At 43.6% G+C, this 25,658-nt stretch overlaps 1 protein-coding gene, 1 non-coding gene and 2 pseudogenes across 6 annotated transcripts in view; 2 read left to right on the top strand and 2 right to left on the bottom strand.

Annotated features, from left to right (window-relative positions):
* ZSCAN20 (zinc finger and SCAN domain containing 20) overlaps positions 1-14,430 on the bottom strand; it is a 21,541-nt gene extending 7,111 nt beyond the window's left edge. Inside the window, exons 1-6 of one of the 5 annotated variants that reach the window (XM_006924266.3) lie at positions 14,320-14,430; positions 7,809-8,323; positions 4,093-4,261; positions 3,399-3,475; positions 3,062-3,146; positions 674-1,360 (exon numbers count right to left, since the gene is read on the bottom strand). In XM_006924266.3, the coding sequence (XP_006924328.1) occupies positions 674-1,360; positions 3,062-3,146; positions 3,399-3,475; positions 4,093-4,261; positions 7,809-8,225 (1,435 nt within the window). In that variant the 5' untranslated portion in view covers positions 8,226-8,323; positions 14,320-14,430. Of the gene's footprint in view, positions 1-673; positions 1,361-3,061; positions 3,147-3,398; positions 3,476-4,092; positions 4,262-7,808; positions 8,324-8,621; positions 9,147-11,474; positions 11,855-14,319 lie in introns of those variants that run through there. The other 4 variants (XM_015599034.2, XM_015599035.2, XM_025041431.1 and 1 more) reach the window with 4 other exon arrangements.
* LOC112473028 lies at positions 3,571-3,689 on the bottom strand. Its single transcript, XR_003043878.1, has one exon. It is a non-coding gene; the product is annotated as a 5S ribosomal RNA (ribosomal RNA).
* LOC102878787 lies at positions 13,722-19,831 on the top strand (annotated as a pseudogene).
* Positions 19,832-23,758: 3,927 nt separating this feature from the next.
* LOC112472987 lies at positions 23,759-23,877 on the top strand (annotated as a pseudogene).
* The last annotated feature ends 1,781 nt before the right edge of the window (positions 23,878-25,658 follow it).

The raw sequence follows: 25,658 nt of genomic DNA on the forward strand, positions 1-25,658 counted from the left end.
TGGACTTCAAATAATCTTGCAATAGAGTCCAATTGAGGATGCCCTTGTGCGAAAGGAAAAGGAAGTGGTCTGTTATCAGTTCCTCTGCAGGTTAATGATGCAGCCAGGGAAGCAGAGCGCTGGAGGGAACACCACATAAGAGGCTGGAACCCTGGGCTCTGATCCTGACTCTGCCCCTGCTTCACTGTGGATTTTGAAATAAGACGCTTTGTCTCTTAGGCTTCAGTGTTTCCACTTTTACAATGTTTGAGTGTTTCTCCAACATTGATCATTCAGACTTTATACTGTCATGATTTCTGCTCTATCTGTTAAATATTTCGCTATCTTTCTTTACCTAAATTTACTATCTGTGAAATCACACACATTAAAAGTTCACTCACACAACGCAACATCTGTCATATCCTCACTCAACCAGTGACACACTTTGGGGAATGCCCAATTAGCTCTTTAAGATCCCTTAGGATTTTAAAAGTGTTTGTTTCTATAACTAAGAAAACTTATACAAGGAAAACTGATCATAAAAGAAAAGAGCAGGGGTTTAAGGATGACCTAAGGAACTGAGCGCTTGATCCAGGAGCACTGATCCAGACTTCTGTGCCCTGAACTCAGGAGACAGAGGTCTGGCGAGCAGGCGGGCTGGAATCTGGATCTGACAAAAGCCCTGTGTTCTTACCAACACGACTGTGGAACAGAGCCGGGGCCCCTGGAATCCTAGGCCCCTGGGCGGACTCGTCAGTGGCCAGCTCATCACCATTACAGTCTTCTGCTGTTTCCTCGGGCCCCCAGCCCCCTTCCTCCTGCTCCTCCACCTCTGCGTCACTATCCCCCAGCCTGGGGACTGCCACAGCCTCTCCTGAACCCTCTGTGGCTCTGATGGCTGTCCGAGCCCTCACCAGGGCCTCCAGCTCCTCGTAGAAAGGACAGGTTCCCGGTGGGTGGCTGCTCTTGGCCTTCCGGTAATTTCGTAGGAGGTTTTTGACCCTGTAGCGACATTGCTCCAGTGTCCGCAGGAAGCCCCGTGCCCTCAGCCGCTCTGCTATGGCCCGGTACACCTGGCGGTTCTGGTGACAAGTCCGGAGCTTTTCAGAGAAAGGAGACTCACTCAAAATTGCCAGGAAAGTCTTGGTCTCCTCATAGCTCCAGTGCACACCTGACACTTTCATGTCTTCCACATCCCATTGGTATTGTTCTTCCCAGGCCCTTGAGTCCCTCCAGGCCAATGCTGGACCTGGTTTTGTTTGCTCGTTATCCAGGCTGTAATCTACAGTGTTCCTTTTTCCAGAATTTATAAGACTTGGACTCCAAAATTCTGGTCCTTGCTCTCGCTGGGAAATGATATTTGGTTTTGAAACTGGAACTCCTATGTAAAAGGAAGCAGAGAAATTATTAAGTAGAATGATCTGTTGAGCAGAATCTTTGTCCAAAATGTCCCTGAAACATATTATTTATCGGCAAGAGGCTGATGAGAAATCCCCATGCTCATCCCTTCAAATGTCTGGTGGGACAGAGGGAGGTAACTAGAGATAATAGAATCACATCACCAAAAACATCAATTGGCCGGCTTGCTTTGTTCATTTGCTTTTTTGTCCTTGTAATGAAACAATATAAAGAGCAGCCACCCACCGGGAACCTGTCCTTTCTACGAGGCGCTGGAGGCCCTGGTGAGGGCTCGGACAGCCATCAGAGCCACAGAGGGTTCAGGAGAGGCTGTGGCAGTCCCCAGGCTGGGGGATAGTGATGCAGAGGTGGAGGAGCAGGAGGAAGGGGCTGGGGGCCCGAGGAAACAGCAGAAGACTGTAATGGTGATGAGCTGGCCACTGACGAGTCCGCCCAGGGGCCTAGGATTCCAGGGGCCCTGGCTCTGTTGTTTTTTGTCCTTGTCATACAAAAGAGTGACTGTCACTGATCCACAGATAGGCACATGACTTAAACTGGCCCAATCGGAATTAAGTCAGTGGTTGGAGAAAAGGTTTCTTACGTGTGTGTGCGCGCACACGCGTGCGCGTGCGTTGTGAGCCTCCTGCTAGGAAACTTGTGGCCTTAATTGCCATTGGCATCTATTTCTGACTCTGACACAAAATAGCTTTAATATGAAGCTGAGACTGAGGATGACAGAGCAGAAAGAAAGAACCTAGGTCCCTTTTGACACTGCTGAGCCAATCTGCGCTGTGGCTGCTCTCCTCTGGACTTTCCATATTGAGAAAATAAATGTCCTTGTTTTTTAAAAGTTAGCTACATTTACAGGACTGCTGTCCCAACAGCTCCTAACCCTAATGAAACAGAAGCCTTTAATTAAAATAAATATTTGATGAAAACCAGATGAAAAAAGAGTTAAGAGCTAAGAGAGGTTTAAGAATTATCTAGTTCAGCATTTTCCAAAGTTTGCTCCTTTGAATGCTATTTTCCCCAGATATCATATGTAAGAAGGGGCTACACTGACAAGCAAGTAGCCAACAGGTATGTAGTATCTGACCTTACTGACATGAGTCGGACTTATCACTGTCTTCTATTTAATCTCACTCCTGTGTCTAACTCTCCTCATACTGATCCCAGGCTCCACAAGGTTACTCTTTGGCTTCCCGTTTAGATGTGCCCACAGAGAAAGGGGTCTGTGTTGTTCATATAGGCTTCAAGTATTTTCAACCCTGTGATATCTTCATTGTGGTTCAGTGCATCAGTTTCAGGGGTGTAGCTCACTTGAGTACACCAGAGAGGTGGATCCTGTTCAGTGCTGAAAAGATAGCTTTCTGAGATAGCAAGCTGGGCCCAGCCCCAGCACCATGGTGAATGTACCGAGAAAATAAAGGTAACGAGCCCTGAGGGCAGGCTCTTAGAAGCCATCCTGCCAGCCTCCACCCTACCAGCCTCTATCCAGGCAGACTCCACTCCCCACAGTCCATCCCTGCCATCAGTGTTGGCTACAAAAAGCATGTCTTCTTCCTATCCCTGAAATTCCACAGACTTCACAGAGCCACAAGTCGTAAGGGAGTGATAAAACGCTCTTTGGGAACTGAGTGTCCTGGAAATCCAACATCTTCCTCAGCGGGTACTGTCTCCTTACCCAGGGACATGCCGTTCTCACAGTTGTCTCCTGGGGAGTCCTTGCGAAACTCCTTCTCAGCATGTCTGCCAGGGCCCAGGGCTTCCTGTGGGATGTACAAATGTCACTGACCCTTGAAAACTGCCTGGGAACCCCACCAGGAAAGATAATGGGGACACAGGGATACCGAGTGTGAGGCTAGCACTGTAAGGAGCAGTGTGACTAAGGAGCAGCCCAGGGGACTGACACCCTGAGTCTTGTGCACTTTTGCTGAGGGGAGGCCACAGAGAGAGAAGAGTACAGGGGCAAGAGCACAGGAGAAGTAATGACAGGAAAAGGAGAACAAACGGCAGCTTACCTGGGACGCAGCTGTCACCTCCCAATCTCCAACGCTCCCCATCTTTGGGAGGGTAGGGACTCGGGGAGTGAGGACCGCTGAGGAGAAGAAAAAGACTCTGAAACCTAAGCTCTGGTTCCCGGAAAACTACGCCCTCTCAGGTCCAGCTTTGTTTTTGTTTTTGTTTTTTTTACACCTACAGCACCTGGTCTTCCTAGGTGGTCTCCCATCCAAGTACTAACTAGGCCCGACCCTGCTTAGCTTCCAAGATCAGATGGGATCGGGCTCGTTCAGGGTGGCATGGCTGTAGACAGATCCAGCTTTCCAAAAGCCATGCTTGGGTCAAACCGAGACTATCCCTGTAGCCGGAGCAGATTTCCCCTTTTCCTTCCCTTCTAGAGCATCTAGCTCCTACACTGCTTTGGGTGATGTGCCATGTGTGAAATGGCAGCCCGGAGCTCCTATGATCACCACCGCGCCCCATTCCCAGCCTGAACCTGCCACATGACTCAGCTATGGGGGGAGAGGGGGCGGTGGGGGGCAAGCTGACACCATCGAGAGCTTCATCCTCTTTTACGATGTTTACTTGCCTTAGTGTATCCAGTAGACGTTCTATTCCCTGCCTTGAATTCTGGACACCTCTCCTCCCCACGTACCCTTCCTTACCAACCCCCTCACTCCTCTTTCCTGCTTGTCCCTGATTCTTGGTACTCACCACTCTCTTTCAAGGTCTGGGGCACCACCTTGGTGTCTAGATGCTTGGGAAGGTCGGGGCAAAGGTTCTTCATGCACTGCCTCTGGGGCTGTTCCTCAGGCCAATGATCCGCGGGAGATTCATGCACTATCTTTAAGGACCTGGTCTCCTCTGCACGCAACTCCACTTCCTACACACGAGATGGTCAAAATTCCCAATCGTCAGTTCAGTAAGACCAATTTTGGTAGGCAGAAAATGTTTTTTGAGCACAACTGTGGCCCAGAGGTTAGCAGGCTCTTTTTAAGACCCAAAGATGGCTCAAAGTATGAAAACAAAGCCACCAGACTGACTTCAGTAAATAGAGCATTATTTAAACCCCCAAATGACTAACGTCTTCTTCAATGCAGGGAGGCTATACAAGTATCTCAATGAGGCTGCTACTGTTCAAAACATTTCTGAATCATAAAGAGATAAATCATGTAAAATTATTGATATTAAAAAATAATCACTAAACATCGAAAACAGGTTGTTTGATTTTTAGTTATCAAAAAAGGACAAATGTTAATCAGGTTTACATTAAAAAGCAAAGAGAAGCAGAAAAACAGATATAAATATAACTCTAAATGTAATTGCTCTAAATATGCCTGCTGAAAGGCAAAGAAAATAAAAAATAAACATAAGATAAAGGAGGGACAAGGAATTACGGATGGAATTTTAAAATGAAAAAAAGAAAAAAGTATGTGCTATTTCAGAGAGGCACATCTACCCTTAAAACAGAAGGGTCGGCAAAGATAAAGCACCATAAAACAGAAGTGGCAATTCATTTCAATGTAGAAGTACTCAGAGATGCAAAATTAAAGGGAATAATCAGTTAAAAGACGATATAACCCAATTCAGCATTATCAAAGCCAATTTATCTCTATCTCTCAGTTTCAAATTCAGAAGTAAAGGCTGAGATGTTATTTCCTCACCCTAAAACCCAACAGTATTACAATCTCATTGCCTTACCGAAATAATTCACTTTAAAAAATGTATTTCGATTTCTTCAGTAGGTATTTTCAATACTTGCATGGTGCAAAAATAGAAAAAATATATAAGGGTATATTCAGTGAAAATACCCCATCCCAGCCCTGTCCCCACACCATGTGCCCAGTTTCTTCCCTCACCCATCCCTACAGGAAACTACTGTTCTGCATCATTTTAGATACATCTTTATGTACACGCCACTGTAACTACACATTCTTATTTCTTCCCTATTTTTACACAAAAGGTAGCAACTATATACGCTGCTCTGAACCTTATTTCTTAACTCAAAATAATAACATCCATCTTCATCAGCTTATTGATTTTGACAAATTTCTCTCCAAAAATCTTTTGGCTGATCTCAAAAAGAGGATGTTCACCACTAAGAAGCTATATAGGAATGGGCCATCAGCATAAAACGCCATTCCAGATAAGGAGATCCACCAATGTCCTGTGTGGTTCACAGGGAGAAAACCTCTGCTTATCAACATTCTTATATGGTTAAGACAAAAAAAAAAAACTCACTTTGTTATAGTTATAATCTTACAATCCACAGCGGAACTGTGACTAGACTCCACAATGACCCTCACTCCCAGCCCTAGCGCCTTCATCTATTGCCATGCCTAAGCACAGATTCTGATTCCATGGATGGTAATAGTGGACATAGAAAGAAGTGGACTCAAGTGACAATGAGGAAGAAAAAAATCAGTAGGCTACTGGTTGGGGTAGAGATGAACAAAGAATCCATCAAAAATACCTGTACACCATACAAAAGTCTGCACATGGATGTTTACAGCAGCTTTGTTCATAATTGCCAATACCTGGAAACATCCAAGATGTCTTTCTGTAGGTGAACAGATCAACTCTGGTACATCCAAACAATGAAATGTTATTCAGCACTAAAAAAAAATAAGCTATCGAGCCATGAAAAGACATAGAGGAAATTTAAATGCATATTACTAAATGAAAAAAGCCTTTCTGAAAAGGCAAAACTGTGAAGAAGTAAGATCCATGGTTGCCAGAAGTTGAGGGGAGGAATGAATATGCAGAACGCAGAGGATTTGTAGGACAATGAATGAAACCATTCTGCATGATACTATAGTCATTATACAGAACCGTACAACACCAAGAGAATACCCTAATGTAAACTTATGCACTTCGAGAGATAATGATGTGCCAGTGCAGGTTCATCGATTGTAACAAAGGTACCTCTCTGGTGGGGATGCTGATAAGGAAGGAGGCTGTGCGTGTGTCGGGGGCAGGGGGCATATAAGAACTCAGCATTTTCTGCTCAGTTTTGCTGTGACCTTAAAACTGCTCTAAAAAATAAAGTCTATTTTATTTTTTATGTTTACACACATGATGGGGAGAGGAGGTCTGCAAGAGGGTAAGGACGTAATAAACAAGTTAAAAATCGCAAAGCAGCAGAGCTGAAAGATGTCTTTAAGGAAAATACCTCAGAGGTCATTTATCTCAGGAAGCATTGACCTTTTTTCAGGTGGTGTTTCTCTTTGAGGGCCATAGTTAATATATTTGGTTCCATTATTAAGACTTGGAAAATTTTTACGTGCAGAGAATGTAAGTTATGTATCTTGCAATGTTAAGAGCACAAGCTACAACATATATGTCAAGCTCCTTTGCTTCTTAACAATTTGTTTTGACATTTGTGAACACTCAGGAGCAGGTTAAAAATAAAAATCACACAAAAAACGCGAGATAAAATTCCATCACTTTTTTTTTTTTCCTTCAATTTTCAGCTCACAGGGGTATAATCTGAGAACTTTTATTATAGTCTAACCCTCTGATTTTACAGATGAAGAATCATAAAGACTTTCATTTAAGTCAATTCTCATCTCTGGGTCTCAATTTTTTCATCTTCCAGCTCTGAAGTCCTAAGACTTCCATTTGTTTCTTCACTGCCACTTAAGGCAAATAGCTGGTTTCTTTAAAAGAAATCGCATGGGAGGGTGGAATGCTATATTAAAATTAGGTATGCTTTCTCTTACTTAGTTTTGTAACTTTAAATATTATGCTTTCTGTATCTTCAGTTTGTAAAGGAATCCAAAAAGCAAAGTCACAGACCTTAATTAAATTTTCTCCCTCTAATCTCCCATCTGCATATTTTACAACATAGAGAAAACCCCTGCCGTTCACAAGGGATATGTTCTCAGAGCTATAATTTCCCCCAACAAAGTGTGATTTAGTATCACAAGAATTACCAACTACAGAACAAGCAGAAGCAAATAGAGTTATGTCAAGATGAAGGTTCTAGGTGGCTGGCTCAGCCTACAGCCAGCTAAAGGGCTGCTTCTATGTAAATACCAGCTCCAAAGCAGGATCCAAATCTGTGTCATAGCAAATTATAAATTATATCGTGGGCCTTCAGGGTCTCTTGCAAACTGTCGAAACTGTAATGTTAAATCCACAATACTTTCATTTCAATATAAATTTGGACAAGTTACTTACCTCTCTGAGTCTGTTTACCCATTTGAAAAATAGCAATGATAACAGTACCTACCTTATTGGGTTGCGGGGTTGATTAGATATGAGCAATACATCTAGAAAGCTTAGAACAGTGTCTGACACACAATGAGTGCTCAATAAATGTCAACTGCTCAATTACAATAGTAATTATTATTTTGGCAATCATTAACCTAATCACATCCCTGCTGCCTTGCCTGACCTGCAAGGCAAGAACAGACTATTTGCCTCACCCGCTGTCCTGCAGCCCGGGCCTCTCGGTGCCAATCCTCCACCAGGGCCACCGCCTCCTCGCCATTCTCAGGGTGGCGCGCCTGCACCCAGGCCTGGACCTCCCGGGGTAAGATAGTCAGGAACTGCTCCAGCACCAGCAGCTCCAGGATCTGCTCTTTGAGGCGGATCTCTGGCCTCAGCCAGCGACAACAGAGTGCCCAGAGCTGGCTGAAGGCCTCGTGGGGTCCAGCTGCTTCCCTGTACTGGAACTGCCTGAAGCGCTGGCGGGAGGCCTCACGGCCAGAGACAGGGTCATGTTCCTTCTCCCGGGGTCTGGATTCTGATCTCCATGTGTCCTCCTCCAGTTTCACAATCAGAAGTTCATCGAGCTCTGGTGGGGGAGAGGTCTGGGCCTGGGATTGCAGGGCTACAGCCATGCTCTATCCTGGATGCCTCACTTCAGCTGGGTTGTCCTCATCCGGCGTCTTCCTGTGTCCTTCAAGGGGCTCCTGGAAAGGAAATGCTTCCCAAGGCTCTGAAGGCAGAAAGACAAAGGACAGAGTGAGCAAGAGGACCCAGGAGCTTCACTTTCCTCACTTCCCACATACCCACCACTGCCTCTACTTTGGGCAAGGGAGCTAAGAGCTGCCCCTTTCCCATAAGCTGGAAGTTAGACCACTATCTGGCACCAAAACCAGCAGCCAGTACACCGGAGGAAGACAGCACAGTGTCAAATCCTCTGGGACATGCTAAATGCCTTAGCCTGGCACCAAGGCCTCCATGATCTGGTCCCAACACAGCCTTCCTCCCTCTACACGTGTCCAAAGTCTGACCTTCCTTCCCTCAAGTTGGGATCCAAACATCAGCCCCTTCAGAAGTCCTTTCTTCTTCGGCATTAAAGCTTTAGTCTTCCTTCCCCTAAGGATGCTCTCCTTGCAAAATCTCCCTCACTCTACACTCCCTCTTGGTCATCCTACCTGTTTGGCATTTTCGCCATCTATATGATTCCCAAAACTTCAGCCAGGACCTGATCCCAGACCTCCAAATGCCAAAATCCAACAACCTATGGGACATTTCCACTTGACTGTCTCTTAGGCTCCTCAAACTCAATAGGCCAAAAACTGATTTCATCATTTTCTCCTGCGAATCTCTTCTGGAGGTCTCCAGCCAATGAAGGCACTACCTTCCATCAAGTTACTTGGTCATCATCTTTCTCCAAGATTTCCCACATCTAATACATCACCAAGTTTTGTCCACTTGGCTTTCTAAGCATCTATATCTCCAGTGACACCACTTCTGTCCAGAGAATCATCATGTTTATCACTTGATTAGCCTCCTAACTCATGCCCCTGCTTCTGCTCCCCTCACCCCAACCCCTGGTCCATTCTTTGCACAACAGACTACAGCCAAATCTGACAATGTCACTTCTCTGCTAAACACCCTTCAATGGCTTCCCATTTCCCTCAGGATAAAGTACAAACCTTGCCCAAGTCTTTACCTCATCTCTTTACCATGCTCCCACTAGTCACAATGTTTCGGCCTGTAGTTCCTACATCGAGCTGTCCTCTGAATCCTCCCTACATGTTGGGGTCTCCTTTGGGAATAGTCTCCTCCCTTTCTTCATCTAGCTAGGTCTCAGCTTAAATTGTACTTTTGCCAAGAGGCCCTCCCTGTGCCCTGAGACAAGATCCAGTCCTCGGCCACAAGCTTCCACGCCACCTTACGGTTTCTGTAGCATTACCCTGATCATACTTTATTATAATTATTTTCCCACTAGATCATAGGCTTCCTAAGGGACCTGGCACAGTGCTCGGCACATAGGAAGCATTCAATAAACAATGAAATAATGGTCAACTAATGATGGTGACGTGTCATGAAGCAAGGATTATAATTAATTCCTTTCTGTGCACACTAGATTAAAAAGAATGACCTTCTTACTCACACCAGAGGAATTCTTTTCTCTTTATTTCCATCTCTGTGACACATGCCACTTTCGAGGTTATATCAGAGGGATGCGTGTACATGTGTCCCCAGAGAGATTACAGCCTCACCGAGGACAAGGATTATAGCTTACTTCTCTTTTTTCCACACTCTTCCTGCCCCCACACCCACAATAAGCGTAGTGCACTAAACACAGGAGGCTCTCAGTAAATGCTTGTTGCATGAACTTGCATGAATGTCTGGGGCTGCTGCTTTTACACAATAAAGACTCTGACAACACTCGAGCTAGGTTATCTAGAAAAATGAGCTCTTTGTCATTCCAAACATATCTAGATCACATTAAAAAAAAAAAATGCCTACTCAAAGGAGGCTATTAGCTGCTTCCAAGTGGGAATGACATAGCTGAACTGAGAATGGAGGGACGCGGGTATTTTGATTTTAGGCCATCTGACCAGATGTTCTGAAAATAAGGCATGGGTGATGAAAACCAAAGGCTTGTTCTAAAGACCTCCACATACTTAGGGAGAGGCTAGGAACACAATTCATGACCACCTGGCAACTTCCTGCTCATCCTTTAGCTATCGGCTCAATGTCACAACATTTGTTAAGAGTTCTTTGACATGTTCTTGTCATGTCCTGCCCTCATGCCTGCTCTCCAAGAATCGCCTCCCCAGTCTTGTGGTACCAAAGCAGCTGGCACATAACTCTAATATAGGTATTACCCTACACTATTGTAGTTGCCTGTCCTTACATCTGACAGCCCCCATTAGACTGCATTACTAGGGCCAGTACTATATCTTACTCACTTCTGGATCCACAGTGCTCAACTTGGTGTCTGATAAATAGCAGGGTCATTGGAAGTTTTGTTGCCTTTTATTAAAACAATAAATCTGGTACATTAAAAACCTAATGGGCTATGGAAGGTCCATAATTTACATTGAGCTAAAGAGTTAACCTTTCACAAAATTTCCTTTGTAACTGCAACCTTAATGGTGCACTTGCCCAAACACATCTGTGTCACTCTCACACAAGAACTAATTCACCAGTCATCTACAGAGTCCCACCAAGTACCCTGCACTGAGCTAGAGAGCCAACAGTAACTAGGACAGTCTCTACCGGCATAAAAATTACAGTCTAATGAGAGAGACGGACAACGAGCGAGCAAAGAGGTTTGTACTCCTGCACAGAGTGAACACTACAACAAAACAGGCAGTTTGTAGTTCCACCAGACCCAAAGCCCAGAGTCTCAGATAATAGGTATTTTCTTCTGGGAAGACTTAAAAGTCCCAAAGGTTATTTTCAAATACAAATCTGCAAGATGTTTCTGCTACTTTCTTAGATAGATATAAATAGCAGCATATCCACAGAAGGAGGTCAACACGGTCAGCCAACAGCAGGGTGACTTCACACAGAGATGACAGAGGAAAAACAGACAAGGGCATTCCTCAGTCCTGAGACTACCGGGAATATCGGGGCCTCACTAGGATCAGCAGCCTCAAAGAGTCCCCATTTATTGGGTGTTCATGAGATGTCAGGCCTGGTGCTAAGTGCTCTACATTCACAATCTCAGTGAATTCTCCAGGCAAGCAAGCGTCAGTAGTGTTGAGCTGCATTACACTGATCTATAACTTATACATATTAAACTATATACAAACAGGAAGAGAGAGAAAGGATATAATTTAAATACCGCACCAGTCCCATTCACTATCTGTCTATTCCAGAGTGTGAGCATGTGGTGTTCTTACCCCTGAATGCTGGTCCCCAGGTTGGTCTGAGTTCCCTCAAGCCTCTCTTTCGACTGAGTGTGAGCAGAATGTCTTTCATACAGCAGGATTCCTAATCATAGGATAAATCTTTCATCTAATGTTCAACTGAGAAAACCCAGCTAGGCTGGTTAGCTTATTGAAAGACAGCATATTGGTTTCTAAATGGCTCCTTACCAAAGGATTTTCAAGTTGACTGCGATTTTTAGCTAAATGTAATTTTTATCTTCCATGCTGACTTTAGAATATCATTATCGTGTAAGGTATGACTCCGTCCTCAATTTACACATTGGGAACTGAGCTTCTATGAAGATTCACTTAAGGTCACACAGCTAGCAAGTTATAGAGTTGGAATCTGCCGTTTTTTTGTTTTGTTTTGTTTTTTTAACCACACTACATAAAGCCCAGATGCATTTTCTTCTGCCGTTTTTTGTTTTGTTTTGTTTTGTTTTTTTAACCACACTACATAGCCTCCTCTAGGTCTGACAGTCATCCAAACTCAATGGTTGACAGAGTAGAAAGATCTAAGCAGGAGTGACCAAATCAGGGTCCTACTTCCACTCCTGCTACTTACCAGCTGTGTGACTTTGGACAGGTCATGTGGCTTCGACAGCTGTCTATCTAGACTACAACTTACAGCCTGATCCTACTCAGAAGTTGCCCCAGGTTCCCCAAATAGTACAATGGGAGTGGAGCAAAGGAGTAGAAAGATTAGAATCAGTGGCTACAAATTTAAATGGCTACAGAAGCCATGAGTGGAGTGGGGACTGTGGCTACTATAGAGCACCAGAGGGACGACTGGCCCAGTGTCCACAGGCCTTCCCATTTTTCTGAAAAGCTAAAACTTTGGATTTTTAAATATTGGCAACCAAATCAAAATTGTTTCAAACACTATTAGGATTAAACAGCATGATGGTAGGCTTCATTCAGCATGTGCTGTCACTTCACCACCTTTCAGCTAAATGATTTCAAAGGTCTCTTCCAATATCCAGGAAGACCTAGAATGGGTATAGATTCCCCTAAGTAATGAGGGATAGGTATTGACTGCTGTCAAAATCAGATCCCTTTACAAACACAGGGAAGCTGACAGGCATCCTGGCTTCTAGAGTAGCGAGAATAGATATGGACATGAAGAACCCACCCACTAAACAAGAGGATGTGAAGAGATCTGCCCCAGTCCTATGGGAAAGGCCAAGACTGGTCTGTGACCTCCAAAGAGAGAGTGAGAATTCCCAAAGGCTGTCAAGCTCACTTGGCTGATGTTCAAGGCTATTACTTAAGCAGTTTGACCTCACACTTAAGGGCTTAAACCAGGGAAAGTAATGGTTTCATTTAAAGCTCCAACTTCAGTCAACTGTGCTAAGGACTCTGAATCCCATGTGAATGTGTGCTGTGACCAATTAGCTATGACTGCCAGACACAAGAAGGGGAAGTGGCAGCACACATTTCATGTATTTGCCACTCCTGGCTTAAACTCCCATAGGCAATGAATCAGCTTCCAGCAGTAACAGACCTGATGGCAGGAGAAGACTAAAGCTCATGCCACCCGAAATCCACTGGAAGAGCAGTCTTCAAGCCTGGTATATCCAGGCTCACCCTGGATGATCTTTATTCACACATTCATCAAGTGGTTACTACTCTGGATTGGGCAATGGAGAAACGGAGGTGACTCCTGTCCTGGAGATGCTTAAAGTCCAGTGGAAAGGACAAAAAAGTCAGATAATGATGATCAAATTTGGAAAATGCAGTCAAAGGTCTGTGGGAGCTGGCGGGGGTGCCGAGGAAGGTGACTTTACCTGCTTAAGGCAATTGAACAAAGTAACATTTGAGTTGGTTCTTGAAGAAAGAATAGTTCTCTTAGCAGAGAATGGGGAAGACGGGAAAGTGTATTCTAATCACAGAGAACAGCATATACAATGATGGAAAACCAAACACCCTTCCCAAGAGATGGAAACTTTTACAGCCCTGGAGTGTGGGATGCATGGAAATTAGGCTGCAAGGTAGTTTATGAAGGGTCTTGAATATCTGGTGTTTGTACTTAATTCTATAGGTGATGGGGGCTGGGTGCCAATGAAGGTTTTAAAGCACAAGGCATAATCAGATTTGTGAGTCAAAGAAATCACACTAGCTACAGTTTGTCCAGGGTAGGGGGTGAAAAGATAGCTTCAGCAAAAACCTTGACAAGGAAAAGGCAGACTCAAGGCACAAAGGAAACTGAAAGATCCGAAGATGCCTGAATGTGGAAGAATGCAAGAGGAATCAGAGGGCACCTGGGTAATGTGCGATTCACTTCCATCAGGCATAAGGAAAGAGGTGCAGGTTTAGGGCCGAACATAATAGCCAGTCCCACCCACTGGATTCCAGAGGTCACAGCCATCAGAGAAAGTGTAAGGGGGTAACAAATTAAATATTTGTTCTAGGTGGGCAGGTAGAGGCTGGAACACTATTTTTAAGGTTGGAGTTCGAGCTCAGGCCCTCTTATCTTCACTTCTTGCCAGGGCCCCAGAACCTTCTATCTTTCCTTCTGTGGTCTCCAGACCCTTCTATGACTCTCCTACCTCCAGAACCTTTCTCGGTGTCCTCACCTACAGACCCTACGACCCTCCTCACTCCCAGGGCCCTCTATCTCCCTCCTCATCCCCAACCCCTCTATGACCCTTCCCATCTCCAGACGCTTCATCCTCTGACCGCTCCTCACCCCCCACCCACACATAAAAGCTTCTTTCTCTCCTCTCATTTTCCCCGGCCCCCTGTGACACCACCACCTCCTAAGACTCCAGCCCAGAACCTGAGTCTCAGCTGCCCCCGCCCCGCCACCCGGACTCACCCACCGAGACACCCACTTCACAACGGGGCGGAAGTGCTCCAGGGTTCGCGCAGGGAATGCTGGGACGCGGAGTCCGACCGGCGCCACCCCGGGAATGGAGCGTCTGAGACTACAACTCCTAGAAGGAACCGCGCGAGCGCCGGTGAGGGCCCTCCGCTTGCTGCCCTTCAGATGTCGTCAGCCAATAGACGTGTCATCTTCTCCGGATCCTCGGCACCAGAACACATCGGCATAGGTTCCAAGCGTGAGGGCGGGGCCTGTTGCGATCCTGGTCCTTTCCACAGGCTCCCAGATAACGGCACCGCCCAGTGGGCGGGCACTCGAGCCGAAGGGGTGGGTTCTGTTGGAGCCGACAAGCGAGAGCCATAGGGGGGAGATCAAATCAGAAACAAGTAACAATGACAGAGGGTGACTAGAGGTGACCAGACTGGTGGGTAGGAGAGAGCTGGACAATTATAGGTTCGATTTCCAGCTCATAGTTAAACTGCATGACTTTGGATCAATTGTTAATCTCACTTTCTTCACCTGTAAAGCAAGGATAATAACAGCATCGGAGTCTCTGGGTTTCAATGAATAAGACAACCAAGACGATTAGCTCCGGGCCTGGGTCTTAATAATGCACAGTGAATGTTACCTATTATTATGTAAGTCAGTGCAGAGCATGGCACTTCGTGGGAGTTGGAAAAATGCTAATCATTGTTAGAATAATAATATTCTGAATAATTTTAATATAAAGGCAGTTGCTTGGTACCATTGTAAATACTTTAGAGTATATCAGCAATCTAACATGGGGTTGACAATGTGGGTTCGTAGTCGGACATGGATCCAAATTCCAACCCAACTACTTTCTAGCTGTGGCCTTAAACGAATTGCAACATCTCTTTTGTTTTTGGGTTTTTTCGTCTTTAAAATGCAGATAATATAATAGAACCTGCATTGCAGGTGTTGTGAAGATTAAATGAGATAATGCAGATAAATCATGGACTCTGGAGTCAAGCCGCGTGTGTCTGAAACTTCTTAGTTTTAAATGCAGGTTGTAGACCTTGCTACTCACTAGTAGTGAAATTTCGGGCAAATTAACCTCTTTATGCCTCAGTTTCCTCATTTGTGAAATGAGAATCAAATAATGGCATCTACCTTATGGGATTTGTGAGAAATAAATGGGGAAAAGTATAAAAAGAGTTTGGTACATGGCTAGCAGAATGAGTTTAATAATTATTGGCTATTATTATTTTTAATAATGGTTATGAGACTGTGGTGAAATTGACAGTACCTAGCCTATGGAAAGTGCTCAAAGCATGTTGATTATTGTTAAAATTAGGGGAATTCTATATCTTAGTTTTAATTATATATTTTATATATATGAAACGTTCCAACTTATTTATAGTAGTAACTCATGCGATTTTGTTTAGTGAATAGAGTAGCAACCTGTAAGTACTCTATTATTGAAGTCTTACAACAGCCCTATGAAGTGGATAGTATGACCTCTAATTTACAAGGAGGAAATGGAGACTTGGACAGATGAAGTGACCTGCTTAAGATCATATAACCAATAAGTGCCAGGGCTGGGATTTGAACTGCTGGGCATGGGACTCCAAAAGTTTTTCTTCTCACCCCCACACTGCTTAAAGAAAAGATCACCGATGCAGTGGGGGTGGTGTGAGTAGAGCGAGAGACAGTGTGGCACTGTGAGGTGCTAGAAGGGCTGGAAATATTTGACAGTACGTCAAGATCTGCAGCTGGAAAGGCGACTTTGCAGGGTCAAGTAAGGACGTTCATTTCAGGATCAACTGCGGTGAAGAAGAGGAATGGAAGTGAAGATGCACAGAGAGAGACACTAGAGGGCGCCCCTCGCCTCTAAATCCAGCCTGGAATTGTTCTATGGTTTCCCCCATAGCCTTTGTCTAATGAAAGTCTGGCAGTTTACAGAAGAGGAAAACGAAGATCCCAAGAGGACAAATGTCCCTGGCCAGTGTCATATAGAAATAAACAAGAGAGCCTGAACTAGACCCCACTTCTCTGCTTCAGCATCCACCAAGATTTTTTTTCTGTTTATAGCTGTCTGTCAAGACCCTCTCAGTGCTGGTCCAGCACTAGGCTCTAAGGATGCGCAGATGAATCAAACCTGGTCCCTGTCCCCAGGGCCTGATCTCCAAACTTTTCCGATCAAGTTTCCTATTAGTAAATTAGTACTATTTTCTATTAGTAAAACATTTTTGAACACATACTCTCAACATATGTGTATTTATTTCCTTATAAATGATATGCATATCATACATATATAATTACATGAGAAGCTAATTTTATTGAACAATTACAATGCATTCTTAGGTCCTGCTCTCAGTACTTTACACATATTAACTCTTTTAATCCTTACAAAACCCTTTGAGGGAGGATACAGCTCAGGGCCTGAAGAGGAAACAATACAAAGGTTCAATAATATAACAAAGCCAGTTGGCTAAAAGGCAGTCAGGCAGGGCAGCTTCAGAATAAAATAGGATACAAAAAAATAAAATAGAAGTTTTAATATTTTCTCCCTAGTGGCTCATCTTGTGCATCCTCCTTTGGAGACACTGCTCTAGAGGGCCAAGGACCTGTGAGGGTCAGTACAGTGTGACCAGTACTTTGAGAAAGGGAAGTGGAAGAAATTGTGGGAACCCAGAGGCTGAGAGGTCAGGAATGGCTTCTGGAGAAGGAGAAAGTGATGACTGAGCTGAATCTTAAAAGAAAGAAAGAAATCGTGGAAAGGAACAGCACATACAAAGGTCCAGAGGCAGGAGCCTATGGTATTCTGGGAGCTACAAGTAGTTTAGCATGGCTGGAGCACAGAGTGCCAAGGGGGTGGGTTTACCCTCCCAGTGCTGCTATGAGGCTCGAAGGAGATGATAGATATGACCACGCCTTCATGTTTTTATTGAGGGAACAGGCAATCAGTCTCCTGCCTCCTGGACAGCTTCCCAGCTCTTTGGTCCCCAGCTGTCAATTCCCCTAAAACTCAGATGGCAAAAGGAGCCTCTCTGCCCTTTGACGATCTGGACTTGGCCTGGGCCTCATTTCATAGCTTAGGAGTACTCACAACCCTCTTTTCTTTCCTGTTTTCTCCCTGAATTTCTCTACTTTATTTCCTCCAGGCTACAATTTCTGTACTCCAACCCCTTCACCCTCTTCTTTATGTGGGTTTCCATCAAAAAAACAAAAAGTATAATTAAGCCAATCATTTCATGGATTTAGTAAATTTACTAAGGATCTGGATATCTTGAGGTTTTTTCACATACATCATAGCCACCTGCCATCCCCCAAATTTTCTTAGCCTCCTGGGCATTTTCCAAAGCCTGTGTTCCCAAAGCCACCAATTGATCCTCTCTACACACACAGCACCCCCATCTCCCACCAGAAACTCAGTTCAGTCTCATGCACTTATTATACCCACTATATCCCTGCCAGGCTGGCTTGCCTTTCCTATCTCCATCCTCCAGCACACATGCACTGACTCTAGCCCAACCCAGACTGCCCTAGCCTGCTCCCCATCCAAGCCCAGAAGTCATTCTTTCTTTCATCTTCCTTGGGCCACACACAATAGTCTCCACTGCAGAGTAGCCAGCCTAGTCTATGGTAGCAGGGGAGCTGGGAGTGGGAGACAAGCTCTAGGAAGATCGCAACAGCACTCGGGAGTGGGGGGTAGCCAACAGTAAGGAGGTGGCCAGGCGGAGCTCCGGGTGGAAGCGTGGGGTGTGCAAGCCCTGGCAATTCTGCACACAGAGTGTGACCCAGCTGCCTGCTATGCTATCTGCCACATTGTCAGCCACACCCTTGCCTGGCTCAAAATCCCTCTCAGGGAGGCAGAGGCGCAACTCCTGGCTACACTCCAGAGTAGGCAGAGGCTCCATAGAAAGGGGAAAGGAGATTCTTGGGGTGGCCCCCAACTTCTGGCTGGTACAGCTGGTGTGATATACTATGTGCATGTATGTTCTGGAAGACCACTCAAGCCAGGGCCGCACACAGGCATTGGCACACTGGCAGGTCAAGGATGCACCCAGAATATGTATGTACAGGGGCATCTGGGGACTATGGTCCTGGAGGCTGCCATCCAACAGGAGGCCTGTTTCCCCATCTAACGCTAAGACCTGGAGACTGCCCAGACCCTGGAAAGCAGCAGCAGACAGTGTCTCCAACCCCATTTGTAACAGATGTATGTAGCACATTGAGCCTGGGAAGCTCACCCACCTGCTCCTTGAGCTGCACTGGGTGGGGCTGGGCTTAGGACTGCAGCTCTTGCAGCTTCAGCTCCTATAGGTTGGACAGCCCTGTGATGCAGCAGAGGGTAATATCTTTCTAAGATGTTTTATAGGCAAAATAACACACCAAAATGATGCCTTCATGGACATTTTATAATGTTCTACATAGAATATTCAAAAAAACCCAAGATTTATCCAAGAGGACTATAGGGCTCCATTCCTTCCTTTCCAGGCTGGGGCTAGGAAGGTAACTCAAGATGTACCATAAGCCTAAAAGTGAAAAACAAAATAATAAATATTTTAAAAGAAAACATAGGAGAATATCTTCATGGTCTTGGAATAAGCAAAATTTTTCTAAGTAGGCCACAAAAAGAATTAGCTATAATTTTTTTTTCATAAATTAGATTTCACCAACGCTCAGAAATTCTGTTCTTAAAAAGATAGAACTCTTTTTCCGGCTGGAACCATGGAGGGTGCAGAAGGGAAGAAGTGGCAAAGAGCACAGCAAGCAGCTGGGTCACGCTCTGCATGCTCGATTACTAGGCCCTGCACACCACACGCTTCCACCTGGAGCCAGAAACCCTTAAGAAAAAGTGAAGGAATTTCGCAGAGCTGAAGATCAAGCGCCTGAGAAAAAAGTTTGCCCAAAAGATGCTTCAAAAGGCAAGGAGGAAGCTTATCTATGAAAAAGCTAAACACTATTACGAAGAATATAAGCAGATGTACAGAACCGAGATTCGGATGGCTGGGATGGCAGGAAAAGCAGGCAACTTCTATGTACCTGCAGAACCCAAATTGGCGTTTGTCATCAAGATCAGAGGCATCAATGGTGTGAGCCCCAAGATCCGAAAGGTACTGCAGCTTCTTCGCCTTCTCCAGATCTTTAATGGCACCTTTGTTAAGCTTAACAAAGCTTCCATTAACGTGCTGAGGATTGTGGAGCCGTATATCGCCTGGGGGTACCCAAACCTGAAGTCCATCAATGAATTGATCTACAAGTGCGATTATGCCAAAATCAATAAAAAGCAAATTGTCCTACAGATAACACATTGATTGCTCGTTCTCTTGGTAAAGATGGCATCATCTGCATGGAGGATCTGATTCATGAGATGTACACTGTTGGAAAAGGCTTCAAAAAAGCAAACAATTTCCTATTGCCCTTCAAGTTGTCTTCTCCATGAGGTGGAATGAAGAAAAAGACCACCCATTTTGTAGAAAGTGGGGACACTGGCAACAGGGAAGACCAGATCAACAAGCTTATTAGAAGGATGAACTAAGGTATCTACCATGGTTATTTTTGTAATCTGGTCAGTTATTAAACAGTACCTGTTTCAATTGAAAAAGAAAAAAGAAAAAGAAAGAAGATAAAAATAAATAAATAAATAGATAGATAGATAGATAGATAGATAGATAAATAAATGAGCCACACGCCAGAAAAAGTTATTTGCAATACGTATGTCAAAAAAACACTCATAATTGTGGAACAGAATAAATATTATTTGGAATTACCCATGGGCCAAAGAAGGAACCATAATGAAAATCAGAAAATATTTTAATTGAACAAAAATAAAATACTACGTATCAAAACTTGTGGGATAAAGCTAAAGTAATATTTGTGGGGAGACATACATACATCCTTAAATGTTGCGTTAAAAAATAGTAAAATCTAAAAATCAGTGAATCAAGCAACAACTTCAAAAAATTAGAAAATAATAATTTGCAGTTCCCCTGTTAGGGAAAAACAGATTAGCTCTTCTATCATAAACATCTATAAAACTGGACCAAATATATGAAACAACTGCTTTCAGTTACTGGGCAAACTAACAATGTAGGATGGTGATCCCTGCAAGAAGGGAAACGAATGAGGGAAACTCCACGGTTGCCCTGACTTTCTATCTGAAGGCATTTACTGAGCATAAGAAGGAAGAGGGATCCCAAATATAGCATAGCAGTCTTAGTGAGCTGAGAAAACAGAAGGTTAAGACAACTGTAATTTGTGAGACAGATTATACAGTGTTTACAGTAGGGAACCCAGTCAGGTCACATCTTAATAATAGTGTTAACCTAGCCTAAAGCATGAGCTTAAAACCAAGTGTTGAAATGATCAAAGAGACTCACAAATAGCTGCTTGCCCAAATAAACTTCAACATTCTTTTTAAAAATTATTTTGTATTAGTTTCAGGTATACAATACAATGATTAGACATTTATATAATTTATGAAGTGATCCCCCCAATTACTCGAGTACCCATCTGGCACTACACACAGCCATTACAATAATATCGACTATATTCCCTATGCTGTACTCTACATTCCCATGACCGCTTTGTAACTACTAAATTGTACTTCTTCATCTCTTTATCTTAACGTCAACATTCTTTAAAGGAAAAAAACAAAACCCAGCTTCTCAACAATATAACATTCACAATGTTCAACATTTACTAAAAAATTGACAAGGTGTGAATAAGTAGGAAAATGAGATCTACAAGCAAGAGAAAAATCAATCGACAGAAACATGCTGAGAAAAGGTGGAGGTGATGAAGTTAACAAAACTGTTAAACAAGCTATTATAAATTGTATACTCATTAAGGTAAAAGATTTAAAGGGAAACATGAATATGAGGGAAGAAAGGGAATATGGTTTTTAAAAACTAAATTGAAGTTCAAGAACCAAAAAATTCAATATCTGAAATGAAAAGTTCACTGGATAGGATTAATAGCAGATTACACACTACAGAAAAAATTCTGAACCTGAAGGCCCAGAAATAGAAGCTGTCCTAAGTACAAAGAGGTAAGTGGGAAAATGAACAAATGACCTGCAGGATAATATCAAACAGTCTAACATACCTGCAGTTAGAGTCCCAAAGGGGTAAAAAGGGAGGGGGAGTATAAAGAAATAAGAGCTTAAATTTTTCCAAATTTAATGAAAACTTTGAACCCACAGAGCCAAGAATTTCAGGAAATCTTAAGAAGGATAAACATAAAGAAAACCACAATAAAGAATGTCAAAGTGTTGAAAATAATTAAGATGTTAATCTTAAAAGTAGCTAGAGGAAAATGACCCATTACATAAACAGAAAACAAAAGACAAGAATTGCCACTACAGTAACCCTATGTTGCTAGAACTACCAATGACGCAGATCTCTCAAGAATTTAGATTTTGTTTACCCGACTAAGTAAAAAGAACAAACAAACAAACAGCAACAACAACAGTTCAGGTGCTAGATTAAGTCAAATAGAACATAAAAGTTTTAATGGAAAACAGAAGTAAAATATGACATCAGATAAAAAGGATTGTAACATCTTAACTTTTTTTAGTAAACTACTGTTTAGTCCAGACTATAGTCAACCAGCCAAGCAAACAATTCGAACGCATCAAGCTACTCAAACTAGTCTATCGAAATAAAGATCTCTGGTAAATGCATCCATATCAATATATTCAGTGCAATCTAAAAGTATATTGCTCTCTCCTTGGTCTAGTACACTCAGGGTTGATTTCCATAAGTATTCTTTAGATTTTGTCAATATAAATGAGCAAAACTTTATCCTTAGTTGCCTCTCCTCTTGGGTTTGACTTGGGTAATTGCCTTCTAGGTATACTAGAATCTGATGCTGGTTGTACATCTCTAGACTTTGAAGAAGATAGTTTTCTATTTGCACCAGTTCTGGGCCTGTTTCTCAGATCCATTTCTCTCCTTCTCCTCCTGTGCTCCATATCACAGGTGAGCCGATACCTCCAAGTTATATTTTCTGCCTTCTGTGTGAAGTTGGAGGACAGGAGAAAGAGAGAAGCCAGAACATCTTTTCCCTTCCTTCTCTGCTTTGGCAGCACCTCCAACAACAACTACAATTCTTCCATGGTTCCAGCTCCTGCAGGGCAGGCCCGGCATAGTTCTGGCTTCCATTGATTAACTCTGGACCCCAGGCTCCAGTAACTACCTCTTCCCTTTGTTCCTGACTCTGTAAGAAATTCAAGGTTCTTCCATGACAATCATAAAAGGCCCTTAGCTTTTAGGTGGACACTTGAGCCTAATAATTAGGATATGAACTTGAAGTCTCTGTGCCTCTCATGCTGCTCTATAGCGTGGCCACTCAGCCTCTTAGAGCCTTGCTTTCGATGGGCACTTCATTCTAGGTGGCTAGAAGTTTTCATTTAATTGACTGTTTCACCATTATATGTCTGATCTGTCAGAGTCCCATTATTCAAAGATGGATTTTCACTGCCCTTGGTCCCAACAGGCCCAAATAACCAATTCTTATTTTTCTCCTCTTTTCCTGAAGGTCTGTTGTCAGCAACCACTCCTTGTACTCACTTCTGCATGAGTTGATGTTTAACTATATGCAACAGAAACTTGCTCTGGCTCATTAAAGCAGACAAAGAATTTGTGAAAAGGATGTCAGGTAGCTCATGGACTCTTCACGGGTCTTGAGAACCAGATCCATAGCCACACAGTCAGGAACAACACCCCAAATTATTCTGCTGATTCAGTAAGGATAGCATTTCTGCTGCCGCTGAGGCTAGTTTGCACTCCCAATCCCCCAGAAATTAGATGCTGGAGCTGCTGCCCCTGTACCCATTACCAAAAATGAATTCTACTTGGTTCCTACTAACATTCTCTAATGTTAGTATCATATGATTCAAACCTTCTCTTTGGGGGAAGTAGGACTTACATTTTTGATGAGTTTGGAAGAGATCATGGGGGTGTGCCTTCCACTTCCCTTTCCCTTTGGGAGTACACATTTTAATCTGCTCTATGCACCAAGTTTTGTAAGAACAGACCTCATGTAGGAAGATCTGCATACTGTCTGCACTGTCTATAACTGGATGGGCAAAATTAATTTAGGTCTCACTATCAGGAAGCCCACGTATCTGCAGCGCAAAGTCATAGTCTCCAATATCAGCTTTACAGTAGTAAAGATGGGAGTTTATTCTTTGGCATATTTGTCAATTGGTTTTAGACCCTCTGACATTTATCAGTGTTACACAGTTAAATGTCACATAGCCCCTGCCCTTGGAGGGCTCTTGGTCTAGTGGGAGTGGGATACATAGCAGATCATTATAACACAATATGAATCCTGAGACCATGCTCAACTGTGTCATTTCCTAGAGTATAATCCAGAGCATTTAGGTAAAGAATGCAAAATTATAGACTTTTTCCTTGCAGTGACTGCCCATCTGGCTTTTACTTATTTAAAATTGAAACAAGTCTACGGCCATGCTACCCTGAATAAGCCCGATCCTGTCTGATCTCAGAAGCTAAGCACGGTCGGGCCTGTTTAGTACTTGGATGGGAGACCACCTAGGAAGACCAGGTGCTATAGGCATAAAAAAATTAAAAAATAAAGGACTGTAAGCTGACAAGGTCCTCGCAATCTGTGAGGTCAACCAAGGGTCACCTAGCCAATAAATAAATAAATAAAAATAAAAAAATAAAATTGAGAAGAGTGAAATTTGCAAGCAGGTAAAAAAGAAAGAAATACTAGAATGGGACTGCCTCCGTTTCACTTTGTTACGGTAAGTAGGAGAGAAACTTGCTTCAATCTAATTCCTCAAGTCAGGGTTTGATGGGAAACGCTGGGATTCCTGCTCCATCTCTTTCTTTCTCTAGTCGTTCAGGGACCTCAGAGACTTACAGACTACCTGAGCTAGGAAGGCCCTCTGAGTTCATACAATCCAACACCTTCCCTTTCAGATGAAGAAACTGAGACCCAGAGAGAAGAAAGGGTTTTTTTCAGGGCCAACCAGAGGTCAGATGGCAAAGCTGGGATCAGAACTCAAGGTCATGGTCAAGCCAGATGGAGCTGGAATATTGGTGGCAACAAGCAGCCTCCACTCCCGACCCTAGGAAGTGAACTAAAGCTGTTAGAGCCCAGAAGGCCCCTCCTGCTATCCTCTTGGCCCACTGCACCTCACGCACATTCAGAATACAGAGGTCTCACCATCCCTTCCCTGGATTGTGAAGTGAGGAGTTTATGGAAGGAGGCTGAAGTCCAACCAATTCTGTGGTCTGGTCAGGGCTGCCCAGATAACTGCTCTAGGAAGAAAGAGAACTGAGACACCAGCTTTGCAAAAAAAATTAAAAAACAAATAAAATGAAATAGATGCCTTTGCTTCGGTCAGGGGGCCACTTTCTGGGGAGGGGGGAGGCTCTCTGCTTTCTCTCTTCATCCGCCCAGGTCTCTTGCCTCCATGCTCAGCAGAACATTTCTCTCCATACCTTCTCTTGATCTCCTGTCTCCACCGCCTTCTTTTCCTCCCCAAACCCAAGTGATCACCTTCTCTGTGAGTTATTAACTGGTCAGTAAATACAATCTTTAATCGAACAAGGTTTCAGTGATTTTATTGCGTAACCATATTCTGGTAACATCACAAGAATTCTAAATAAAAAGAAGAAACATTCGACCCACAGTTCCACCACCACCAGATGAAATGGCTTTTGATTGCCTGAGTTCATTCAGTTCCTGACTCGACATTAAACAGTTTTCATATAACTACCATTTCTGACACCTTCTTATGTCCCAAGTACCTTGAGAAGCACTTTAAACATTATAAGCCTAGAATATTTCCCAGAATCCTTTTTTTCTGGCTACTCAGAATTCCTTTTAATAACAAAAATAACTAACATTTGTTGAGAACATACTATGTGCCAGACATCTGCTCTCTTTTCCCCGTAATGACCCAGGTTTGTGTGCTTTCCCCGCCAAATTCTCCAGATGGAGAACTGTGGTCCAAGGAGGTCAGTGGCCTCTCCAAGGTCGCCGGGGTAGTTAGTTTCTTTCTGTGTAAAAGGTGAGAATGTCTTAGTTATTACTTCCTCATTTGGGTTTCCGGGAACAGTTGGGGTTTGACTGTGAGTTCCTTTGTTGTTATCATCTCTGTGGCTTTGGTGTTTTAGGTGTAATTCCCAGACAGCCCTGAGTAAAGGATGCCCTTGCTTCCTGTTATGTCAAACATCACAAGAAGAGACAAAAGAGTCTAAAACAAAGGCTACGGGATGAGGACGTATTTTCACTGATACGTAGAACAAATGGGAACCCAGCCAGGGACAGCTGGGCAGAAAGAGCTCCCTACAGTCCTGCAGCCATAGTAGCCCTTCTGGGGAAGT

The sequence above is a fragment of the Pteropus alecto genome, unplaced genomic scaffold (assembly GCF_000325575.1).
Source record: "Pteropus alecto unplaced genomic scaffold, ASM32557v1 scaffold39, whole genome shotgun sequence".
Classification (NCBI taxonomy): Eukaryota; Metazoa; Chordata; class Mammalia; order Chiroptera; family Pteropodidae; genus Pteropus; species Pteropus alecto.